The sequence below is a fragment of the Motacilla alba genome, chromosome 2, assembly GCF_015832195.1.
Source record: "Motacilla alba alba isolate MOTALB_02 chromosome 2, Motacilla_alba_V1.0_pri, whole genome shotgun sequence".
In the NCBI taxonomy this organism is placed as follows: Eukaryota; Metazoa; Chordata; class Aves; order Passeriformes; family Motacillidae; genus Motacilla; species Motacilla alba.
Window position 1 is genome coordinate 57,998,115 of NC_052017.1, and position 19,331 is coordinate 58,017,445.

General features: G+C 40.4%; 1 protein-coding gene across 1 annotated transcript in view; it reads left to right on the forward strand.

The window, feature by feature from the left end:
• The window catches only part of COL15A1 (collagen type XV alpha 1 chain), a 117,592-nt gene extending 105,424 nt beyond the window's left edge, over window positions 1-12,168 (forward strand). The window contains exons 35-43 of the mRNA XM_038127659.1: window positions 157-267; window positions 1,625-1,769; window positions 5,201-5,265; window positions 6,258-6,386; window positions 6,554-6,613; window positions 7,731-7,790; window positions 8,661-8,846; window positions 9,828-9,943; window positions 10,279-12,168. Coding sequence (XP_037983587.1) covers window positions 157-267; window positions 1,625-1,769; window positions 5,201-5,265; window positions 6,258-6,386; window positions 6,554-6,613; window positions 7,731-7,790; window positions 8,661-8,846; window positions 9,828-9,943; window positions 10,279-10,495 — 1,089 coding nt within the window. The 3' untranslated portion in view covers window positions 10,496-12,168. The remainder of the gene's footprint in view (window positions 1-156; window positions 268-1,624; window positions 1,770-5,200; window positions 5,266-6,257; window positions 6,387-6,553; window positions 6,614-7,730; window positions 7,791-8,660; window positions 8,847-9,827; window positions 9,944-10,278) is intronic.
• The last annotated feature ends 7,163 nt before the right edge of the window (window positions 12,169-19,331 follow it).

Below are 19,331 nucleotides of genomic sequence, written 5' to 3' on the forward strand. Positions count from 1 at the left end.
CCATATCACAGAAGAAGAAAGAAAGTGATGTTAAAAACATTTCAAGACAGTGCTTTCCTTTACCAAACTCAGAGATTTCAGGTAAATTTACAAGTTCAGTGCATTGTGTTCTGGTCTCACTTCAGCTCAACATTTTAAAATACGTTTTCTTCAAAGGGTGAAAAAGGAGACAATGGAGTCAGTGGTGTAAAAGGAGAAAAAGGAGAACCAAATGGAGGATTTTTTCTGACAGGACCTCCTGGACCACCGGGAAGACCAGGATTAATTGTAAGTCATGCAAGTTGTAGAAAGGGAATATTTTGACTACCCATTTAGAATTAATTTAGAAGGCACCAAAAAGAGACAAACATCAGGATTGCTAGGAACTATATAAAAACTTACTATTGCTAAGTATTAGGTGAATAGGAGAATATTGCATTAAGTGTAAACACAGACACTTCACTGTTGTGCATAGAATTACTTTGCTACGAAATACTGACATAATGTTGTGCTCAGCTGTCTCATATAGCTACACCAGTATGTAGATCATGCTATTAACAGTATTAGAAATCAAAGCAGCATGTATAATTTGTGATACTACTACTTATACCCCCATAATACCAAAATAAGCCATATAAAGTTAGTCAGAGACTGACTAGGAAATTACTGGCTATCTAAATAATTAATCCTAATTTCCTAGTGATCCAATAACATGACTGAAAAGACCAGTGTGTAGCAATCTGGACCATTTCTATAAAATTCAACCACTGCCTACTGTCTACCTTTTAATTTTATCTTCTGGCAATTGCCACCACAGCTGCTTTGGAATAAAATGCACCAATTCTTTGGAAGCTAGTTCATCCCTGGGATCTGGCAACAAATATGTGTTGCATTCCTCTATTGCCATGTCTGTGTCAAGAACCATGAATGAGTGGGCCACAGCTAAGGATTAAGAGTTAGGTTAGCAAGACCACCCTTAAAAATCCCCCTGGTTCTATTCCACACTGCTGAGAACCATCTCCCTGTTTAGAAACTGTTCTACTGGCACAGCTGAGCTCTCCTTGTCCGGGGTTCAATGTGTTCCATGTCTGCAGGATGGTGTGAGCACAGGGAGCAGAAGTCCTCCTCAATCAGGCTGAGGACACACTGCTAAACTGGAAATGAAGAGAGTTGAAGTCTTTTTATTCTGCAAGTCTGGCAGCTGGAGAGGTTAAGGGCTAACATTTGATCACAGGAGGGAGAAGACAGCACTCGTCATGAGGTGTACACCTTGCATAGACATGCTTCACATTAAAGTTTTCCACAAACTCTCTGAGCTCATCAAAGCAAGCAATCTCAGCGTGAGCAGAGTAGAGATCCAGGACTTTGAGAGCACTGTTGAGAGTTTTGCAGGTATCAGCTGCTCAGGGGTAGGTATGAGATTTTTCATAAAGCTTTCTGAAATTTAAATCCTTGACTTTATTTCAGTATATGGTTAAATTTTTCATTTTCCATTATACCCATGCCTCCTTGGAGAAAATTACATACAGACTCATGTCTAAATCGCGGTGTAGTGACAGGCACCCGGTAAATGTTGCCACCAGAGATGATGGCCCTGCAGCAGTGAAACCAATACATTCAAGGAAATACTTTTCATCACTGACAGGGACCAAAAGGGGACTCAATTGTTGGACCCAGAGGACCTCCAGGGTTACCTGGCCTACCTGGCTTACCAGGTTATGGAAAAATTGGACCTCCTGGCCCACCTGGCCCACCTGGACCACCAGGCCCCCCTGCAATATATGGCTCAGGTGAGCTTTTCAGTGTATGTGTGAGTGTACAGCCACATGCCCACACATGACCAATTCCTTCCCACCTGGCAGGTTGTCCCACCTACCCACCCTCTTTGCATACCTGAGCGGCTTGTTCCCCACTCTCCTCCTGCCCTCCATCAGTTTCTCCTGGGGGGAAGTTGGAACTGAGAGCACAAAAGGGACAATTTCTCTGCAGACAGTTTCACTGATTCGTGCTGTGGAAGTGCTATTGTGTGAAGGATCTTGCTGTGGCTGTGGCTGTGGCTGGGAGGAAATCTGCACAGTAGAGATAGGTTACCTGGACAGTTTTGCAAAATCCATTAAATTGACCCTCTTGGTAAATCTGGGACAAAACGCTCTTCTTACGGGGAATGGAATTAAATCCAGCTGGTGGCCAACACAAGGGGCTTTTCCCAGGGCTCAGTATTGAGTCCAGACCTATCCAATATCAATTATCTGGGCTAGGGGATCAAATGCACACTTTAGTGAGTTTGCCCCCAAACTGGGTGGGAAGGTTGATCTGCGGAAATGTTCTACAGATGGGTCTGGACAGACTGAACCAGTGGGCCAAGGTCAACTGTATGAGGGTCAGTAAGGCCAAGTACCAGGTCCTGCATTTGCGTCACAACAACCCCATGCAGACTGGCTGGAAAGCTGCCCAGCAGAAAAGGACCTGGAGGTGCTGGTTGGCAGTTGATGAACCTGAGCCAGCAGTGGCCAGGTGGCCAAGAAGGCAAATGGCCCTGGCCTGTGTCAATGGTAGTGTGGCCAACAGGACCAGGGTAGTGCTTGTCTGACTGTACTCAGCACTGGTGAGGCCACACCTTGAATCCTGTGCTCAGTTTTGAGCCCCTCGCTACAAAAATGACATTGAGGTGCTGGAGCATGTCCAGAGAAGGGCAGTCAAGCTAGGGAAGAGTCTGGAGCACAAGTCCTATGAGGAGTAGCTGAGAAAGCTGGGGGTGTTCAGCCTGGAGCAAAGGACGCTCAGGGGTGACCTTATCACTCTACAACTGCCTGAAAGGTGGGTGTAGCCAGGAGGGTCAGTCTCTTCTCCCAGGTTACAAGCAACAGGACAAGAGGAAATGGCCCCAAGTTGTACCAGGGGAGTTTTAAATTGGATATTAGGAATTTTTTTTTCACCTAAAGGGTTGCCACTGGAACAGGCTGCCAAGGGAAGTGGCTGAGTCACCATCTCTGGAAGCACAACCACAGCACTTAGGGACATATTTTAGTAGCAGACTGCAGTTCTGGGTGTCACCGGTGGAGGTGATGATCTTAAGGGCCTTTCCAGCCCAAGTGCTTCTCTGATTTTCTGGGGAAAAGACTGTACCCACAGCAGAGTTTAGGTCTAGAATCAGACTGCTGGAGAACTGCTTCTAAAAACTAGTTGCTATGCAAATGCTGAATAGAAATGCAACTTCAGGTGGCTTACTCTGCCTCTAATGGTTTTCAACTTACTGGGTTAGAAAAGGAGCAAAATGTGCCACAATTAGTCACATCAACAGAGGAATTTTGCAAACAAGGTGACATCAAAGGGAGTATGTGGCTAGAAATCAGCAAGATATCTGTGCTTTTGACTCCTTTTGAGTCACAGGTTTCCTAGTGACAAGCCTCACACTGTTAATGTCCAGCCTTGGGTTCTAGTGGATGGGGTCCTGGGCTCCTCTGACATTACTTGACAGGTATGCCTGAAAAAATGACTGATTCCTCGCTCTAGGATCTGTGACCAGCATGGGAATCAAGCCCAGTAAAACCAGAGCAGAGCATTCCTTAATCTCAGCTGAAGATGGTGTACTAGTAGAAAGGGAGACTTTACCTGAATAGAGATGCTGTAACAGAGATCTGTTCTCCATAAAGTTTTGACAGGTCTAGCAAATATAGTTCTCCATTCCTAAGAACAAACAATTAGCCTGTTTTCCCACAAGACCTGTGCTTCCAGTATGCTAGTTTGAGGTATCTCTCTTCAATTTGCTCTCTCCAGGAATTTCTTAAACCTAGTCAGTCTCATTTATGCAGCAGGTGAGACTTCTGATCTCTGATCCAGTCAATATTATTAATTTAGTGTCTATCAGAAGTATTCGTCCTCTGAATAATAATTGAGAAAGAAAAAATCCTTGATATGTTCAACATTGGAACATAGGCTTTGTGTGAATCAGCCCCTTACCATCACGATACCAACAGATCCGCACATCCATGAAGCCCATAAAGGTCTTCAGGCCTTTTCCTGTGTAATTTATATTAAGTACTTCTGGATATTAGCTAAGAGACCCAGTCAGACAAAACAAGTTATTATTAGTATTCCATCCCTATACTTGCATTTATGCTCTCTGCCATTAGTCTTCATCATCCTCCTACACATTTTCCTCTTTGCTTTGTGAAAGGGTTCTTTAGGCAGCACTCATTTTACTAAATGTTCTGAACAGATGTTTATTTATTCCCTATCTTCAAGGTTCAGTTATCTCTTTTAAAGCTATTACTATCTGTAATTATGGAGTTCACGTACTATAGTATGGAGTTCATATACTGTAATATGGGGAAAGAGGAATAGCTTATCTGTAGGTAAATAGCTATAAACACTTCTGAGAGCTGACCTCCTTCCCCTGTCACTGGCATGAAGGACCTTCTCCGGAGTATCCTTGCAAATGCCTCAGTGCATAGATTCTTCTTGCAAAAGGTGATTTTGAGGTTCCTCTGGGATTCACAAAACCAACCAAGCAAGGTCCTTGTGTAGAAGCTCCTTATAAACAACTTCAAAATTCTATCATCATGACATACATTTGCACAAAATGCATGCTTTTAGTCTTCCATAGCTTTCAATCTTTCCTGCCTTAATAGAAAGAAGTTTTTACTCCAGAAAACAGCTCAAGATTAAGAAATTCACTTTTGGAATAGAGACAGATACTAGGTACCAGGTGGTGTGAACTGCAGCCTTAGTAGTCCAAGTTCATACCCCTGAAGAATTTCTTTTTTTCTTTCTACCACAAGCTGAGCTTACACACATGAATGTTTCATCTAAGGAAAAGTAAATTTTTGTTTGCCTTTAGAGCAAAAGATTTTATGACTCCCTCAAAGCTTATATGGGCAGGAGCAAAAAGGTCTTCCTCTTCCATGTGCACAAACTGACAGAACAGCATTTTGGTCAATTTAGGTGGGTTTTGTTCTCCATTTGCAGTTTCTACAACAGACTGCAATCTGTTGGCCTTAACCTCCCAAAAAACAGAGTAAAGACTGTTCCATTGTTATGTCTTAAAAAAATCCTTAGAATGTATTTTCTGTAGTTGACTTGAGCTATTAAGAACACGACTATGGCTATTTAAAACCTCCACTGCTCCTGGACACCATCACTAAGTCCTTTCTTAGTGTCACTCACATTTTCTCTCAAAAAGATGACCTTCAGCATGTATTGTATGCTTATTTTCTTTTAGCAGCTGCAATGCCTGGGCCACCAGGTCCTCCTGGAGAGCCAGGGTCACCTGCCACCAGGAATCTGGTAAGAGAACAAAATAAGGAAGTTTGCTATAGAAAATTTTCTTCAAAACTTTTGGTGGTCACTGGTAGTACTGAAAGAGAAGTGAAAGTTCCGTCCTGTGTTTTTATTTAGTACAACGTTTTATAAACCATATAATTTTAAGATGCAAACTGTAGATTTCCCTAGCAATTCTGAAAATTGTTGTGCCAGAGACTACATGTAAATTTGTTTCCTTTTCTTATGTTATGAAATGAATCAAAACTGGGTTTAAGATATCCATGAAGAAAAAAAACAGCTAAGGCAGAATTCTTAGTAGTTTCTAAATTAAGAATTCATAGTTTCTATAGAAAAAAAAAAGGGCAATAAATAAACAAACAAAAACTCACCAAAAAAGCCTGAGAAAACCACCCACAAAAGCCCTAGTCAAGCTAGCAGGGGGCATTTATTGCAATTCTCAGGGGAGATGCAAATGTTCAAAGACTGATGCCCCAAGACAGAAGACTGTAGTTGCAGGCTGGGAGCTACTGTCTCATATAGAAGGTCTGAGCTTACTTAAGTCAAAACTAAGGTTAATAAAAAAATATATAAATCTGTAGTAGGGTCTGCATTATTTATAAAGCATTCATATGCCTTCTGACAATGAAGAAATGAGGAAAAAAAAAAGTGATTGCACTTTCCTGAAACTTGTCCCTGTTTTAAGCTACTGCAGTTCTCTTCTGAACTCTGCCATTTTGACCCAGGATGTTAAATTGTAGGAGTGCAACAATCTTCACTCTGCACAAAATTAGTACAAAATTGCTGTCGTTCTACTACGACCCACAGAATGATGACAGTGGTATGCCAAATTACAATCATATTACTTTATGGATTCAAATTACTTTATGGATTAAAACTGACTTTATGAGCATTTCCTGCAGAAGAAGCTTTGACATTTATGTATCTAAATGAGACTATTTAACTTGCAAAATGTTTTGTGTGTCTGATGAAGTATGTTTCATTTTCCTATTTGACAGGTTACGACATTCCAAAACATTGAGGGTATGTTGGAAAAAGTTCATTATGTAGCAGAAGGTACACTAATCTATCTGAGGGAAACCAGTGAGGTTTTTGTCCGTGTTCAGAAAGGATGGAGAAAATTGCAGGTACTATTGCACTACACCCTAATCTTTTCCAACTCCCTTCCCCACAGTGAAGGTGAGGGACATATTTTTACAGAGGGAGAGAAGTGTGGGTGCAAAGACTCTTTATTTTGAATTCAGAAGCCCCTGATGATATAGTTTTGTTCTAATCTTGTGTTTGGTTCTTTCAGCTTGGTGAGCTAATTCCTATCCCTGCTGACAGCCTTCCTCCTCCAGCCATATCAAGCCATGTAAGTACAAAATACTGGACTGTGAAAAGCTGCGTCTAGATGTGTGATACACTTGGCAGAAGTAGTATGCAGATCTCTGAGCAATTACATTTTCCACCAAGATTTGTCAGTTCAAAATAAGCATCCTACCACTACATAAGCTTGCAAATTGATTTGCTTGGACAGTCATCTGTTTCCAGTATCTTCTGAGATTCCAAACACTAAAGACACAAAGCAACATTTACAAAACCAAAAACAAACAAAACCCCCCAAAACAAAGCAAAGGAGACAAAAAAACAAACAAAACAAAAACCCACAAACCCACAGAATTCTGTTTCATAAGCCTGGAATCAGTCATATCAAGCCCTGATCCCCTTCAAAGAAGGTCAGAACAGGGTTTCTGAAAAGCAGAATTTCTTTGAAAGGTTATAGTCCTGTATTCAGTGTACCATAATCATCACCTGAATGCAGCTTACCCTGTGGTGTGCAGAGGGTGCTCTTTAAAGCCTCAGTTATTAGTTTGGGCCTGACCCCATTCTGCAAGTTATTGTACCAACCTGCATGTGAATATGTTGTCTGTCCCAAAAAATTGCGGGAGGGTGAAAACCAAGAAATGACAAAGGGAATAGAGAAGGTTTTTTGATGACAAGCTAATTGATCTGCTGAGGAAATGAAAGGGCAAGAGAGTGCTAGGAAGGAGCAGTAATAAGGAACATGGCCAGAAACAAATAAAAAAGGTTAGAGTAGGTCAGAGAGAAGTTCATCTAGCACATTGGAAAAATGTCTAGACCTCAGGTTATAAGAAATTTTCTGTAGCCTCCAGTTGACACCACCTGAGTTTCCCATCTGTTCCAGTTGGTGGCTTGTTACTCATATTTGCCATAACTGGAGAAGAAAACTTTGCTGCTCCTGAAACAATTAACAGGGTTGAGAAGTGTTTCTACTTATTACATTTTCTGTTTTCACATCTTCTTTACCCTTTCAATTTTGATTTTCCTCAACTTCTCTTCTGCTCCTACCAAGAGCAGGCTGCTTTCCTGCAGGACTCCAGGTGTGATTAAATTTTTATTTAAAAAATTACTAAGTGTGTAAAATTCTGATATTTAACATTTTTTTTTTGCTTGTGTTCGAATAACAGGGATTTCAGTCTATTCCAGCACTGAGACCAATATCAAATATGAACCATAAAAAACCAGCAGTAAGTATGAGATCTGTATTGCGCTGCAGAGAAGTTGGATGCTTTGTAATGTGACAGTTTGCGATTTTAGGACAGTTGTGATATTTGCTCTTCAAACTCAGAGGTTTTACTTCAGAAATTTACAAATACATTTCTTTAACTTATTCAGACATCTCCAACACAATTTGAAATTGTTCCCTCCAGATCTATTTTCATCATCCCAGCTCCTTTCCTATCTCAAAGGGAAAAAAACTCCTGACTGAATTAGGAATACCTCTTCACTTAGTGATTGTACCTGTGATACAGAGTAACTTCTAAACTAGCAATAGTGCCCAAATAATTAAAATATTTGTTACAATATTTTCAGTCTTCATGGTGCTGCTTGGCTTAGATGGACGCTTTAGAACTTAAGCCTCCATTTAGAAGACTTTAAAATATTTTGACAAAGAAAGCAAGGTTACTAATGTATCTAAATGTGGATTAGTTCTTGCGTTTGTGCTGCTTGATTTAAGCATGCTACTTCTATTTCTAAATGGTACCCAGTCACTTCTTACTACTTTTTTCCATGTTTTCAGGATTTGTGATTTTGTTCATGTGAAAACTCCAACATTTCCAATTGAATATATTAGCTGCTTCTAAAAGATTTTTATTTTTAGGAGTACATAATCTTCATGATTTCCTTAACATTGAAAGATAAATTGATATTTCTGCTAAGGGTCTCATGGCTCTGAGAAATGTAATGTTATGGCAACAAATAACTTCCATACCTATTACGAAGGGTACATGTTCTGTGCTGCCAGGAGGAGGGGGCACTGTTTTGTTTCCAAGATGTATCTTCCTTGTGTCATAAACTTTTTTTTAAATTGTGCCCTTTCTTCTTTTTTCTTCCAGTTGCATCTGGTAGCTTTGAACTTCCCATTGTCTGGTGACATGCGAGCAGATTTTCAGTGTTTTCGGCAGGCCCAGCTTGCCGGTTTGACATCCACCTACAGAGCCTTCCTTTCATCACACTTGCAAGATCTGGCCACAGTTGTCAGAAAATCAGACAGACACCATTTGCCAGTAGTCAACCTTCAGGTAAAAATGGGTTCTTAGTGCTTGGTTTTTTAGGAGAGGCTGTGGGTTCCCCAAAAATCTTGGAAAATAGCAAAAGCGCTATGTTTCAGCCCAAACTGCATTTTATAAAGAAGCAGCTTTGCTTCATATTTCACTGCCAGATTCAAGAAACAAAGAAGCAGTGATGAAGTTATTATGGTCTACCTTTTAGTGTGATCATAGGATAAAATGCCTATTTTTCTCATTTCGAAGAAAAATGCAAATTCTGTGCTTAGGCATGATGTTGGATATACCCCAATGGAACTGAGAGGAGAGTCTAGAGCATGAGTCATTTTGTGGTCTCACATAAACAGACACACTCTAAAACTGAGGAAAACAAACCATGTCTTTGTAGCATTGGCTGCCTCCCAGGACAGGCGGCCAAAGAAACCTACAGCAATAACACATGATGCTTGGAACAAGTTGAACGGATGCTGCTCTGAAGTGCATGCAAACACAGAGCCTTGAGAGAAATTTGTGAAGACAATATTGTTTCAACTTGACTGGAAAAACTCAAAAGCAGTTTGAGAGGAAGCCAAATGCAAAGGTTTTGCCCTGAATATTTGCAACACTTTTCACAAAACTGTGACCTTAACACAAGTTCCAGTACAATTTATGTCTATATTTTTTCTACAGCTACAGTAGTTATAAACAATATTTCAAACAATGCCTTAGGAGGAAAAGGACAGGGGATGATCAAGCTGATTTTTTGAAGTGACAGCAGAACAGAGACACAACTTTGAGGCAAAGGCATGGACCAGACAGCTATTTGCATAGAGTTGACAGACAAGACAAGTTTGTTCAGGAACATTATGCAGAAACTGGTGTGAAAGATGAAATCACAAGTGTTCTTAAATGCAGATAAAATTTTCAATTTGCAGATACGTTTATGAAGCTAGACTTGGGGTTTGGTATAGATTAGGGATTTGTTTGTTTGTAAAATTGGCTTTGAAATTTTAACAGGGAGAAACCCTTTTCAGTAACTGGGAATCTATATTTGATGGAAATGGTGGACAATTCAACATTCATGTTCCAATATACTCCTTTGATGGCAGGAATGTCATGACTGATTCATCTTGGTGAGTTGACATTACTATTTATATGTTACATGTAAGGGGATTTTTTTTCTGCTTTTACCAGATAGTAAAAGAAATAGTAACAGTATCTTGGGCTACTCGACATGTGATAAAAATTTCTTTCTTTCTTTATGCCATTTTTCTTTCCCTTTTCTGATAGTCTAGAAATGGGATATCAGATTGTGTTCTCCTTTCTTTCTCTCCTTTCTGTCTTCATCTTTACCTAACCACTCTTTGCTTCAAGCATAAGGAATGCAGATCACCAAACATACAGCTGTGCAGTTGAATAAAGCAAAAGAGACTTTTCCAGTAAATAACTTCTTAACATTACCTTTCAGGCCTCAAAAAATAATATGGCATGGTTCAACTGCAAATGGGATCCGACTGGTTAGCAACTACTGTGAAGCCTGGCACAAAGCTGACATGGGAGCTATGGGACAAGCATCACCTCTGAACACAGGGAAACTTCTTGACCAGAAAGTATATAGCTGTAACAATCAGTTTATTGTTCTCTGTATTGAAAACAGTTTTGTCTCTGATCCCCAAGGAAAATAATTCACCTGCTGCACATAGGAATATTCCATTTGATGACACAAAAAGCTGACACTGACATTTCATTGGTAATGATGTAAATATTTTAATTTTTGTAATTGCACATTTCAGGAAAAAAATAGACAAAGAAAACATACCTCAACACAAACCACATTCCAGTTAGGTGGAACATCCAGTGCACACGACTGGCTTAAAGCCCTTACTTCCCCTTGAAGCCCATGTGGTTTGAAGCTTGCCAGCAGTTAACTCATGTTCTGCCTGAGCTGGAGGTCACCCAAGGGCATGAGCCAAGTGTGGTTGGTGAGGAAGATCCAGTAGCCTGCCTTGTAAGCAGTGTGGCTCAGCAGGGCTGCTGATGCTGCTTCACAGCTGAGAAGCTGCATGCTCCGTGCTCTCCTTTTCACTTGCATAGATTTTGGATACCCAAGGCACCGTTCATATATACTCATACATACAGTGAATACTGGGAGGCTCTTTTGCCTTACAGGGCTTGCATTTGCAAAACAAAGCTTTAAGAGCAAAGGTACTCACCTCCTCTGAGTTTTGGTGGAAGCTGACTACCTGACTCCTGTAAGCTTATATGGATCTCAGCCTGGTGCTTACACAGAAATATAGCAGCTCCCAAATCTTATTTCAGCTTTTCTCTTTGCAGATTCTAGGCATAAGACTTTATTCAGGAGGAGTAAATTTCACATTGACATAATCTGGTCTTTATTTTGGTGCTATTGTTACCAGGAAACCTGAAAGCAATGTTAATAGAAAACATCCTGTTTAAGTGGTAGAACTGAACAAAGCAAAAGCAGACAAATGAACCATCTGACCTTTATTTATTTCGTTGCATGTTAGAGGAAGTCATTTCCTTTTGTGTCAGACTGATGAATGAAATTTGTCTCTCACGGTTTCTTTAAAATAGGTTCTACATATTGTTATCCCACTAAGTTATATGTAAAGTGATTTTCCTTTTTGTGAATTTACCCTTCTGGCATTCATGTAATTAAAGAATTGTTAATATAAAATAACTGAAACAATTTAGGAATGATCAGGAAATTGTAATATTCTTCACTAACAGTATCACCATGATATCGAAAGTCTTTTGCTGGTTTACTTGTCCACTGCATACTTTAAACAACATATTTACTTATGTTTTATCAGGTGGTGACTATGGAGGTCAAACTCCACATTATCTTTTTTTTTTTTAAGATTTATATGAGAATCTGTGTTGGAAATATATGTTCATTTGCTGACAAATAGAGTACTAAATATCTAGACAGCTTTTGTCAACAGACAAAAGCAAATTACACTTACAATACTAAAATGATATAATTATACAACTAAATATTTTGAAATGCAGCTTTATGTTTCCAATTGATCATAAAAACTTATTTCCCATGGTCAGCTGAATGATATCTTCATTTTTTTCTGGAAAAGCAAAACATGTAAATTACTCCATTATTACAATATGGTAATAAGGCAAAAGCCATTTGTATTACATTTTAAATGTATGCACAACAATTCACTGCACTTATTTATAGTCAACTTTCCTAAAATACTGAGCCATTCTTGTGCCAAATTCCTCCAGATCACAGAGCTGGAAGAGTTATTTATGTACAGCAGGGTTTTGTTCTGAGTCACAGAAGGATCAAGGGGGGAAAATAAAGTGCTTTTACCTGCTTCAAGCAGGAGCCATCTACTTTTAATCCTTTACAGGCCAGTGGGGTCTCTTGCAGCCACTCATCCACATCAGTCCCCGCTCTTCCTCTTCTGAGCTCAAGCAGCCCTCGGGAAGGTGGCTGGCCCTTTGTCTGGAATTGCAGTGACAAGAGGTAGCAGGGGCATGGGGTCACACAGAAGAGCTCTGTGAGGGAGGACAAAAGAAGACAGATAAAAACATACAGGTTTTAGGAGATACTGAGCTAGAGTTTAAGTTGGGTATGGCAAAATGGATCCAGAGATCTTTGTGCCAGTTCTTCCACAGAGCTAACCCATCTCTGCATCCTGAACAGAGCTTAGCAAGGAACTGAAATGGTTAAGCACCATCAATAAGTTGATAAAAAAGTCTCCATGTTAGCTTCTCACCTCTAAGATTAATCTGCAGGCTACAGCAATTTATTGCACACCGTTTAACTGAATACAGAGCATGAACTGTGTACCACCTGGGCTGCTGTGGTGCTGAGTTCACAGGCTTGCTCACATGCCAAGGGAGATACCTTTACCAGAGAATGGCATGAGAGGCCTGTTAGAAATATGATGTTTCCCTTGGGGAAAACAACAATACCACACACTTTTTTTCAAAACCAGTGATGTTTTTTAGATTCCCTAGTATAATTGAAAAGAAAAAATAATATTCATCAAAGATATGACAGAGAAAAAAATTAGGCCAGTATTTAAGAATAAATTAGCATTCTCTATCAAAGGAGAATACTTTTTTCAGCACAGTTCCAATACAAAGGTCACCTGCTCTTGAGGAAGAACGTCTGCTAATTCAGGTAAGAAGCTGTGTAGAAGGCAAAGTAATCACCAAGAGAGCACTAGAGCAAGATTGAAAACAGTAACTGCACAAGAAATCAATGTAGCAGTCCAAATTGGACTGAATTGTAAATACCCCAATATCCTGATCTGGCCCATTAGTTTTGTTAGCAGTAGGCAATCAGCAAGTCTTTCACCCTTCTCAGTTCAGGGGTCTTCTCTCTGGGCAATCACAAACCATGCCATGTTTCCATCTATCAGTAGTGTGCTGTTCTGCCCAGAAGAACTGCAGCAGGAGGAGCAGTTTCTCCTCCCGTTGCTGTTACAATTGAGCCAAACCTGTGAACTTCTGCAGTGCAGCATATACATACATCTCAAGGGACTGACAATTAACAAAACTCATTTTGGTGTATCCAAAGACTGCCAGCCTTGCTTCTGAGCTGTGCAGTGAAAGAAGAAAGAACAACTTGCAGTATGTCCTGCCTGGAAGATTCCACAAGAAGGTCCTCTCCTTTGGCTTTGAGATATAGGTATTACTTTTGCAGTAATAATTGCAAGTCTTGTTTTCACTCCAGTACTGTCTCGGAGAAGAGAACCTATCTTCTGGACTTTTTAAAAATTGGATGCTAGAATTGCAATTTCATTTTGGTATACTGGGACTAAGGCCATGTATGTATCTTTTAAAAAAAATTTGTTTGAGGTTTGGCTTTTGTTTGCTGGTCTGATACATAATTTGAGCCTGCACTCTAACAGTTCTGCTGTCTCTCCTTAATGCTTCAACAGTAGCTGCCCAGAGATAGAAATACTTCTAGATGAACATCTACTTCGATGCTTTAACCTGAACCTGGCCTCTCTTTTTTAACCAGTCAGAGGACTGCCATTTGCTGCATCTGAAAAGGCCTCTTCTGCACCTTTGTGCAATTTCCACTGTTAACAGTTAATCTAAAATTTTTCCTATCATATTCTCTTCCGCTGTATCCGTATTAAAAAAAAAACCAAAAACACAAAACACCATAACTCCACCCTATTCTACTTCTAATGTTCCTAATTAATGGCTCTATATACACACAGCCTAACCTGGAGTTGCACCCAGAGTGGATGTCTCAGCTCCAGCAGTAGTAGACTTTGCATGGGGGAGAGGGAACACAAAGTCAGAAGATCTCTTCATCCTGTGTGGGCAACAGACAGCACAGGCTGTGGGAATTTCTACATTGTGCCCGTTTGCCTGGGGTAGAGTTCATTTTCTTCACAGTAGCTGCCATGGGACTGTGTTTTGGCTGTATGCTGACAACAGTGCTGTTAACACAGAGATGTTTTCGTTCTTGCTGATCGGGGCTTACACAGAGCCAAGACCTTTTCTGCCTCCCACCAGCAAGGCAGCTGGGGGTGCACAAGAAGTTGAGAGTGGATGCAGCTGGGACAGCTCACCACAGGGCTATCCCATATCAGATGGCGTCATGCTAAGCTTATAAAATGGGGGGGAAAGCAGGAAGGGGGAAGAAATCCAGCTATGCCATTTGTCATCCCAAGTCACCATTCCACCATTCCATTCCAGCCCTGCTATCCTGGGTATGATTTAACAATGTCCAAAAATGGGAGAAACGGTGAATTAATTCCTTGTTTTGCTTTGTGCATGTGTGTGGTTTTTGTTTTATCTATCAAACCAAACCCATGAGTTTCTCATCTTTACTATTTCAGTTCTCTCCCCATGCCACCCTGAGGGAAGTAAGCAAACAGCTGTGTGGGGCTGAGTTGCCAGTCAGGGTTAAGCCACAACATACATACAAAATCAATTCAGCATCACACCCTGGTGTTGATCAGAGGTGACTTACAACTTTCCCTCAGCCTGTCTCAGGGATACTAGTAATGCTTCAGCAGAAAAGGAGGTAACAGCCCTGTTGGACCTTACAAGGAGTACCTAAGATCACATTCAAATTTAAGCCAGGACGATGATGACATTGCCTCTGCAGGAAAAATATGTTTTGTATCGAGCACTTTGAATGTGTTCACTATTGGAAAAATATTATCTCCCCACTGAGTTAGATGGGTTGGTTTTAACATCAAAAAAATTATTTCCCAGTATTTAGCTTTGCTCTACAGTTATATATTTTCACAGTGCAGGCCTCAAGGTTTCAACTGAGGCTAGTCTCATCCCCAAGGCTAATACTTTTCTAGAAAATTATCACAGCCAAGGCAGAGCTATTAGCAGAAATATCACATCTGACTGACTGCTGAACTGTTCCCTGACACAGTTCTGGTCAGTGCCATTTGTAACCCTTCCAGACACTTCTTTAGGGGATGATTTGCAGTGAGAGCATGTGCCAAGAGCTACTGTAGTAAGTAGTCTGAAAAAGCCATCCTATTTTGGAATAGAAAGATTTAATTGTACTCACAGGAGTTTAAGTGTTGTGCTTGGTCTCAGGGCTAACTGGAGTCCTCATGCCACTGAAAACTTGTAGAGGGACTTCAGGACATGCATGTCTGATTGCCCACAGAACACATATCAATGGCTCTTTATGTCTTTTTGCCAAATTTAATAATATACATTCCCCTTGCAAACATTCTCCACTCATATAAACCCCATGTCCAGACTGTGTTCATTCAGGGCACCCCCTAAAGCCATCATTGTCCTACACAAACATTCTCAAGCTGTGTATAGATGTATTGTGCCATTCCATTATCCTCACCTCTTTCAACACTGATGAGCACATTGGTTAGAGCATGGATTGACTGTTCACAGAGCTGGGATGTTTCAAACACCTGAGAATTAAAGGCAACTGATACAGTCATCCTGTACAACTGATAACTACTACCATGATGCTTTCAATAGCAAACAGGGCAACACAAGACATTTGTTTATGTGCTGGTAGATCAGCCATCAGGTTTGTGTGCACAGCCTGCCTGTTAGCAGTACTGAGCATCTTCCCATTCTAGGGTCAGCAGCATCCTCTCAGTGACTTTTCAGAGTCTGGAAGTGTGCTTCGGTTCACCTGAGACACAAAACATGGCTTTCTAGAATCATCCCAACACCCTTTCAGCCAGCCCATGAGAAGCCTACCTGATACTTTGAAATGTGAAGCTGCATCCCTTCATCCTACACCATATTAGGGTAGGGTGAGGGGTGTGTTTGAACTCCTGTGTTGACTAAATTCTTTTTGTAATGTTGACCAAAACCAAGCTCAAAGTCATATTACATTTCCTTTTTTCAGCTGAGTGAATTGGGAATTGTTCATCAGCTTCATCAAAGAAATTTACAATTTGTTGATCCCATTATTTTGAAGTTTCCTTCCAAGATTGTATAACCCAGTGGGCTCTGAACCTTCACAAGTCCCCGGGTTTGGGAAGTCCCTAGGGTACATCTGTGAACAGGTTGTTTCAGAAGTATTCACAACTGTATTTCATTGCCATTAGTTCTGCCTACAAAGTAATAAACTGACTTGCTCTCAGCAGCTTTTTCCCACACTATTACTTGGCAAAATTTCTCTATCATTATAGCAAAGCAATTCTTAAACCACAAATTTTTCTTGGGCATTTTCTGTTCTTGATCTCAAACATCCAAGATTTGGAGGTAGTCTATATCAGGAAGACACATCAATTTTGACATCATACACTCATAAGCCAAGGTCTTTTAAACATATCCTGAGACCGTTTGCCTCTTTGGCTGAGATATCTGGAGCCAAAACCAATATAAGAAGCTAATTGGCTCAACAGTTTGGAAGAGCGCACTGAAATTTGCTATGGCAGAGATTACCTGAGTAATTAAAACATTTACCACTGACACAGCTTAAACTCGGGACTCTTGGGGGGGGGGGGGGGGGGGGGGGAGAGGAGGGTATTTTAAAGGGTCTTTATAATGCAGAATTCCCATCTCAGTCTCCATTTTCATCCAAATAAAGCTTACAAAAATTCAAAAGAGCAGATATAGGACTGCTATTTGTGCAAAGGCTTAAAATCCAGCCAAAACTGATGCTATGCATTAATCCACCTGAATCAGAAATGGACATACAGACAGCTATTCAAAAGTTTAGAAAAATACTTATTAAAAGCCAGAATTCATCAAGATTCATAGTTAAATGTTTATTCACTATCTCCTCACTTTATGGTAGCTTGATATGTCTTAGAATAGCAGAATAATTTAGATTGGAAATGAGCTCAGAAGGTCATCTAATCCAACTGCCTGCTCAAAGTTCAGCTAAGCTAACTTCAAAGCTCAATCTTCTCAAATTGCAAGCAAACAAACTGAAGGTGCAGCAGTGTGCTCAGATGTCTACGCCTCCATCTTGAGAAGGCCAGAAGCTGGTATTATGTGCCATGATTCTTTTTTGTTAGGCCAGGAAAGTGTCCAGCTGATGGATCGAGGTAACTGCCACCAAAGTCAGAATAAATTTGTGGCTGGGCCTCTCAAAATTTATCTCCTGATAGAAGATCTCTGTTCTGACAAAGAAAAGGCTGAGGGAGAGAAGCAAGAGGAGTTAGCAGCGTCTAACTCAGTCACCTCCTAATGTGCATGCTCTTTTTTTTTTTTTTTTTAAAGAAAGTCAACTCTCCCAGCCTAGCTATTGATGATATATCAGAAGGCACTGCAAACCTTTGTTCACACCTTTGCAAAGTCCTGTTCTCAACTGAGTGCTATATACTGACAGGTAATAAGCTACTCATTCTATCAAAGTTACTGAATCACATTATCTTTCTTACAAAAACCCAATTGCTCATCACCAGGAGAAAAGCTCAGGGAAACTGATGAATAATATAGAGAAGGGATCAAAATAGTCACAGCTGTGTCCTGTTGTACTGGTACACTCAGTAAAACATAAGGTGGGACAAGTCAAAAGGACTGGGGAGGAGGATGTTCTGAAGTTGTGATGAACTCTATGAATGAGAAGCTAGAAGAAGATATAGAATTGTCAGCTCCATATAGGCACTATTAAAGCAGATCTGAAGGCAGTAAACAACACTGGCTACAGTCAGAGCTATAAAAGGGAGAGCGAACTAGGAGGAGGTGGTTGTGAAGGGCAGCCCAATTGAATCTGATAGATGTCAAACACAGTGACGAAAACGATTTATGTATCCATGTCCAAGATTCATGGTCCTCTAATTTCTCCTTGGCCACAATTAAGACATCCATGGGCAACTGTGCTGCCATTTACATTTCAGGCTATTAAAGAGCAATAAGCTTTCTGTAGTTCATGAATAGGAATCCAGAGCTGTTGAAGTAGCTCCAGTACGAAAGACCCTGAGTAGCACTCCAAATGTCCTTAGTCTTGCAAATAAGGTCTGTGAGCACAAATTACTTGGGTATTAAACCTGTATTTTCCACTAGAATAATGTGTCAAAATGTAACAGCTCCCAGGAATACTTCTGCAGGAATACCCTGATTCTAGATAGAATCTATTAACTATGTGGAGAGATTAAAGTTTAGGCAGCCTTGCTTCAAAATGTTCTGTTAATTTTTAAGTATCTCTCCCTACATTATGCAGAGAACTTAAGCACTCAACTGTAAAAAAGCTTCAGTGGTAAGACTTTAGCTGCTTAATCTAAATTAAGTTACTTCCAAACTACTGAAACTGTTTTAATCAAAGGTTGGTCAAGATAAGAAGTAGAGCAGTGACTTTTGTTTTTACAATATTAGAGCCTGCTTCAAATTTAGTCCTAGTGCATAAGCAAGAGAAGAATAGGACAACAACCCACCTACTCCACTACTTCTGGGAAAACATGCCAGTGTCCTTCATTATTATCAGTAAAGTGCAGGGGCAGCTGTGACTGTCCCTTTTAAGCTGACTGGGAACCATGAGAAGTTAACTACAGGATGAAGTTAGAACAGTGCAGAACAGGACAGGAACCTGATGAGACCAAATTATTCCTTTACAGTTTTTGATAGCAATGTTCAAATACACACTGCATTTCAGGCTCAAGTGGTCTGTGGCAGTTTCCTGTTCACAGGGTTTCTTCCTCATTTTGCTCACAGGAAAGCAATATCCAGAGAATTAGGATTACTCATCAAGGCATGACTAAGGCATGGTGTGGCCCAAGAGAAAGGATGATCTCATGTTTGTGGCAACAGAACAGTGCCCAAAGGAATGTGATTCTGTCCCTGATTCACTCATGGAGGCAAGACTCCACATAAATGGGTCCATTTTAGAGTAGGTGACAGATAGTGTGGAATAGATCAATATGCAGTACCAGGCTAAAATAGACTAAAGACAGTTCAACCAGACACAAACATCTTTTTGTCCTACATCCTGCATTATTCCTTATGCCCACCCTCAAAATCATGAAACCCCACAGAGAGCACAGTATGTCAAAAAAACCCTGCAAACTAAAATGTACTTTTTCCTTTCTGATTTTGCTCTTTGATTTGGTTCCTGTGGCTAAG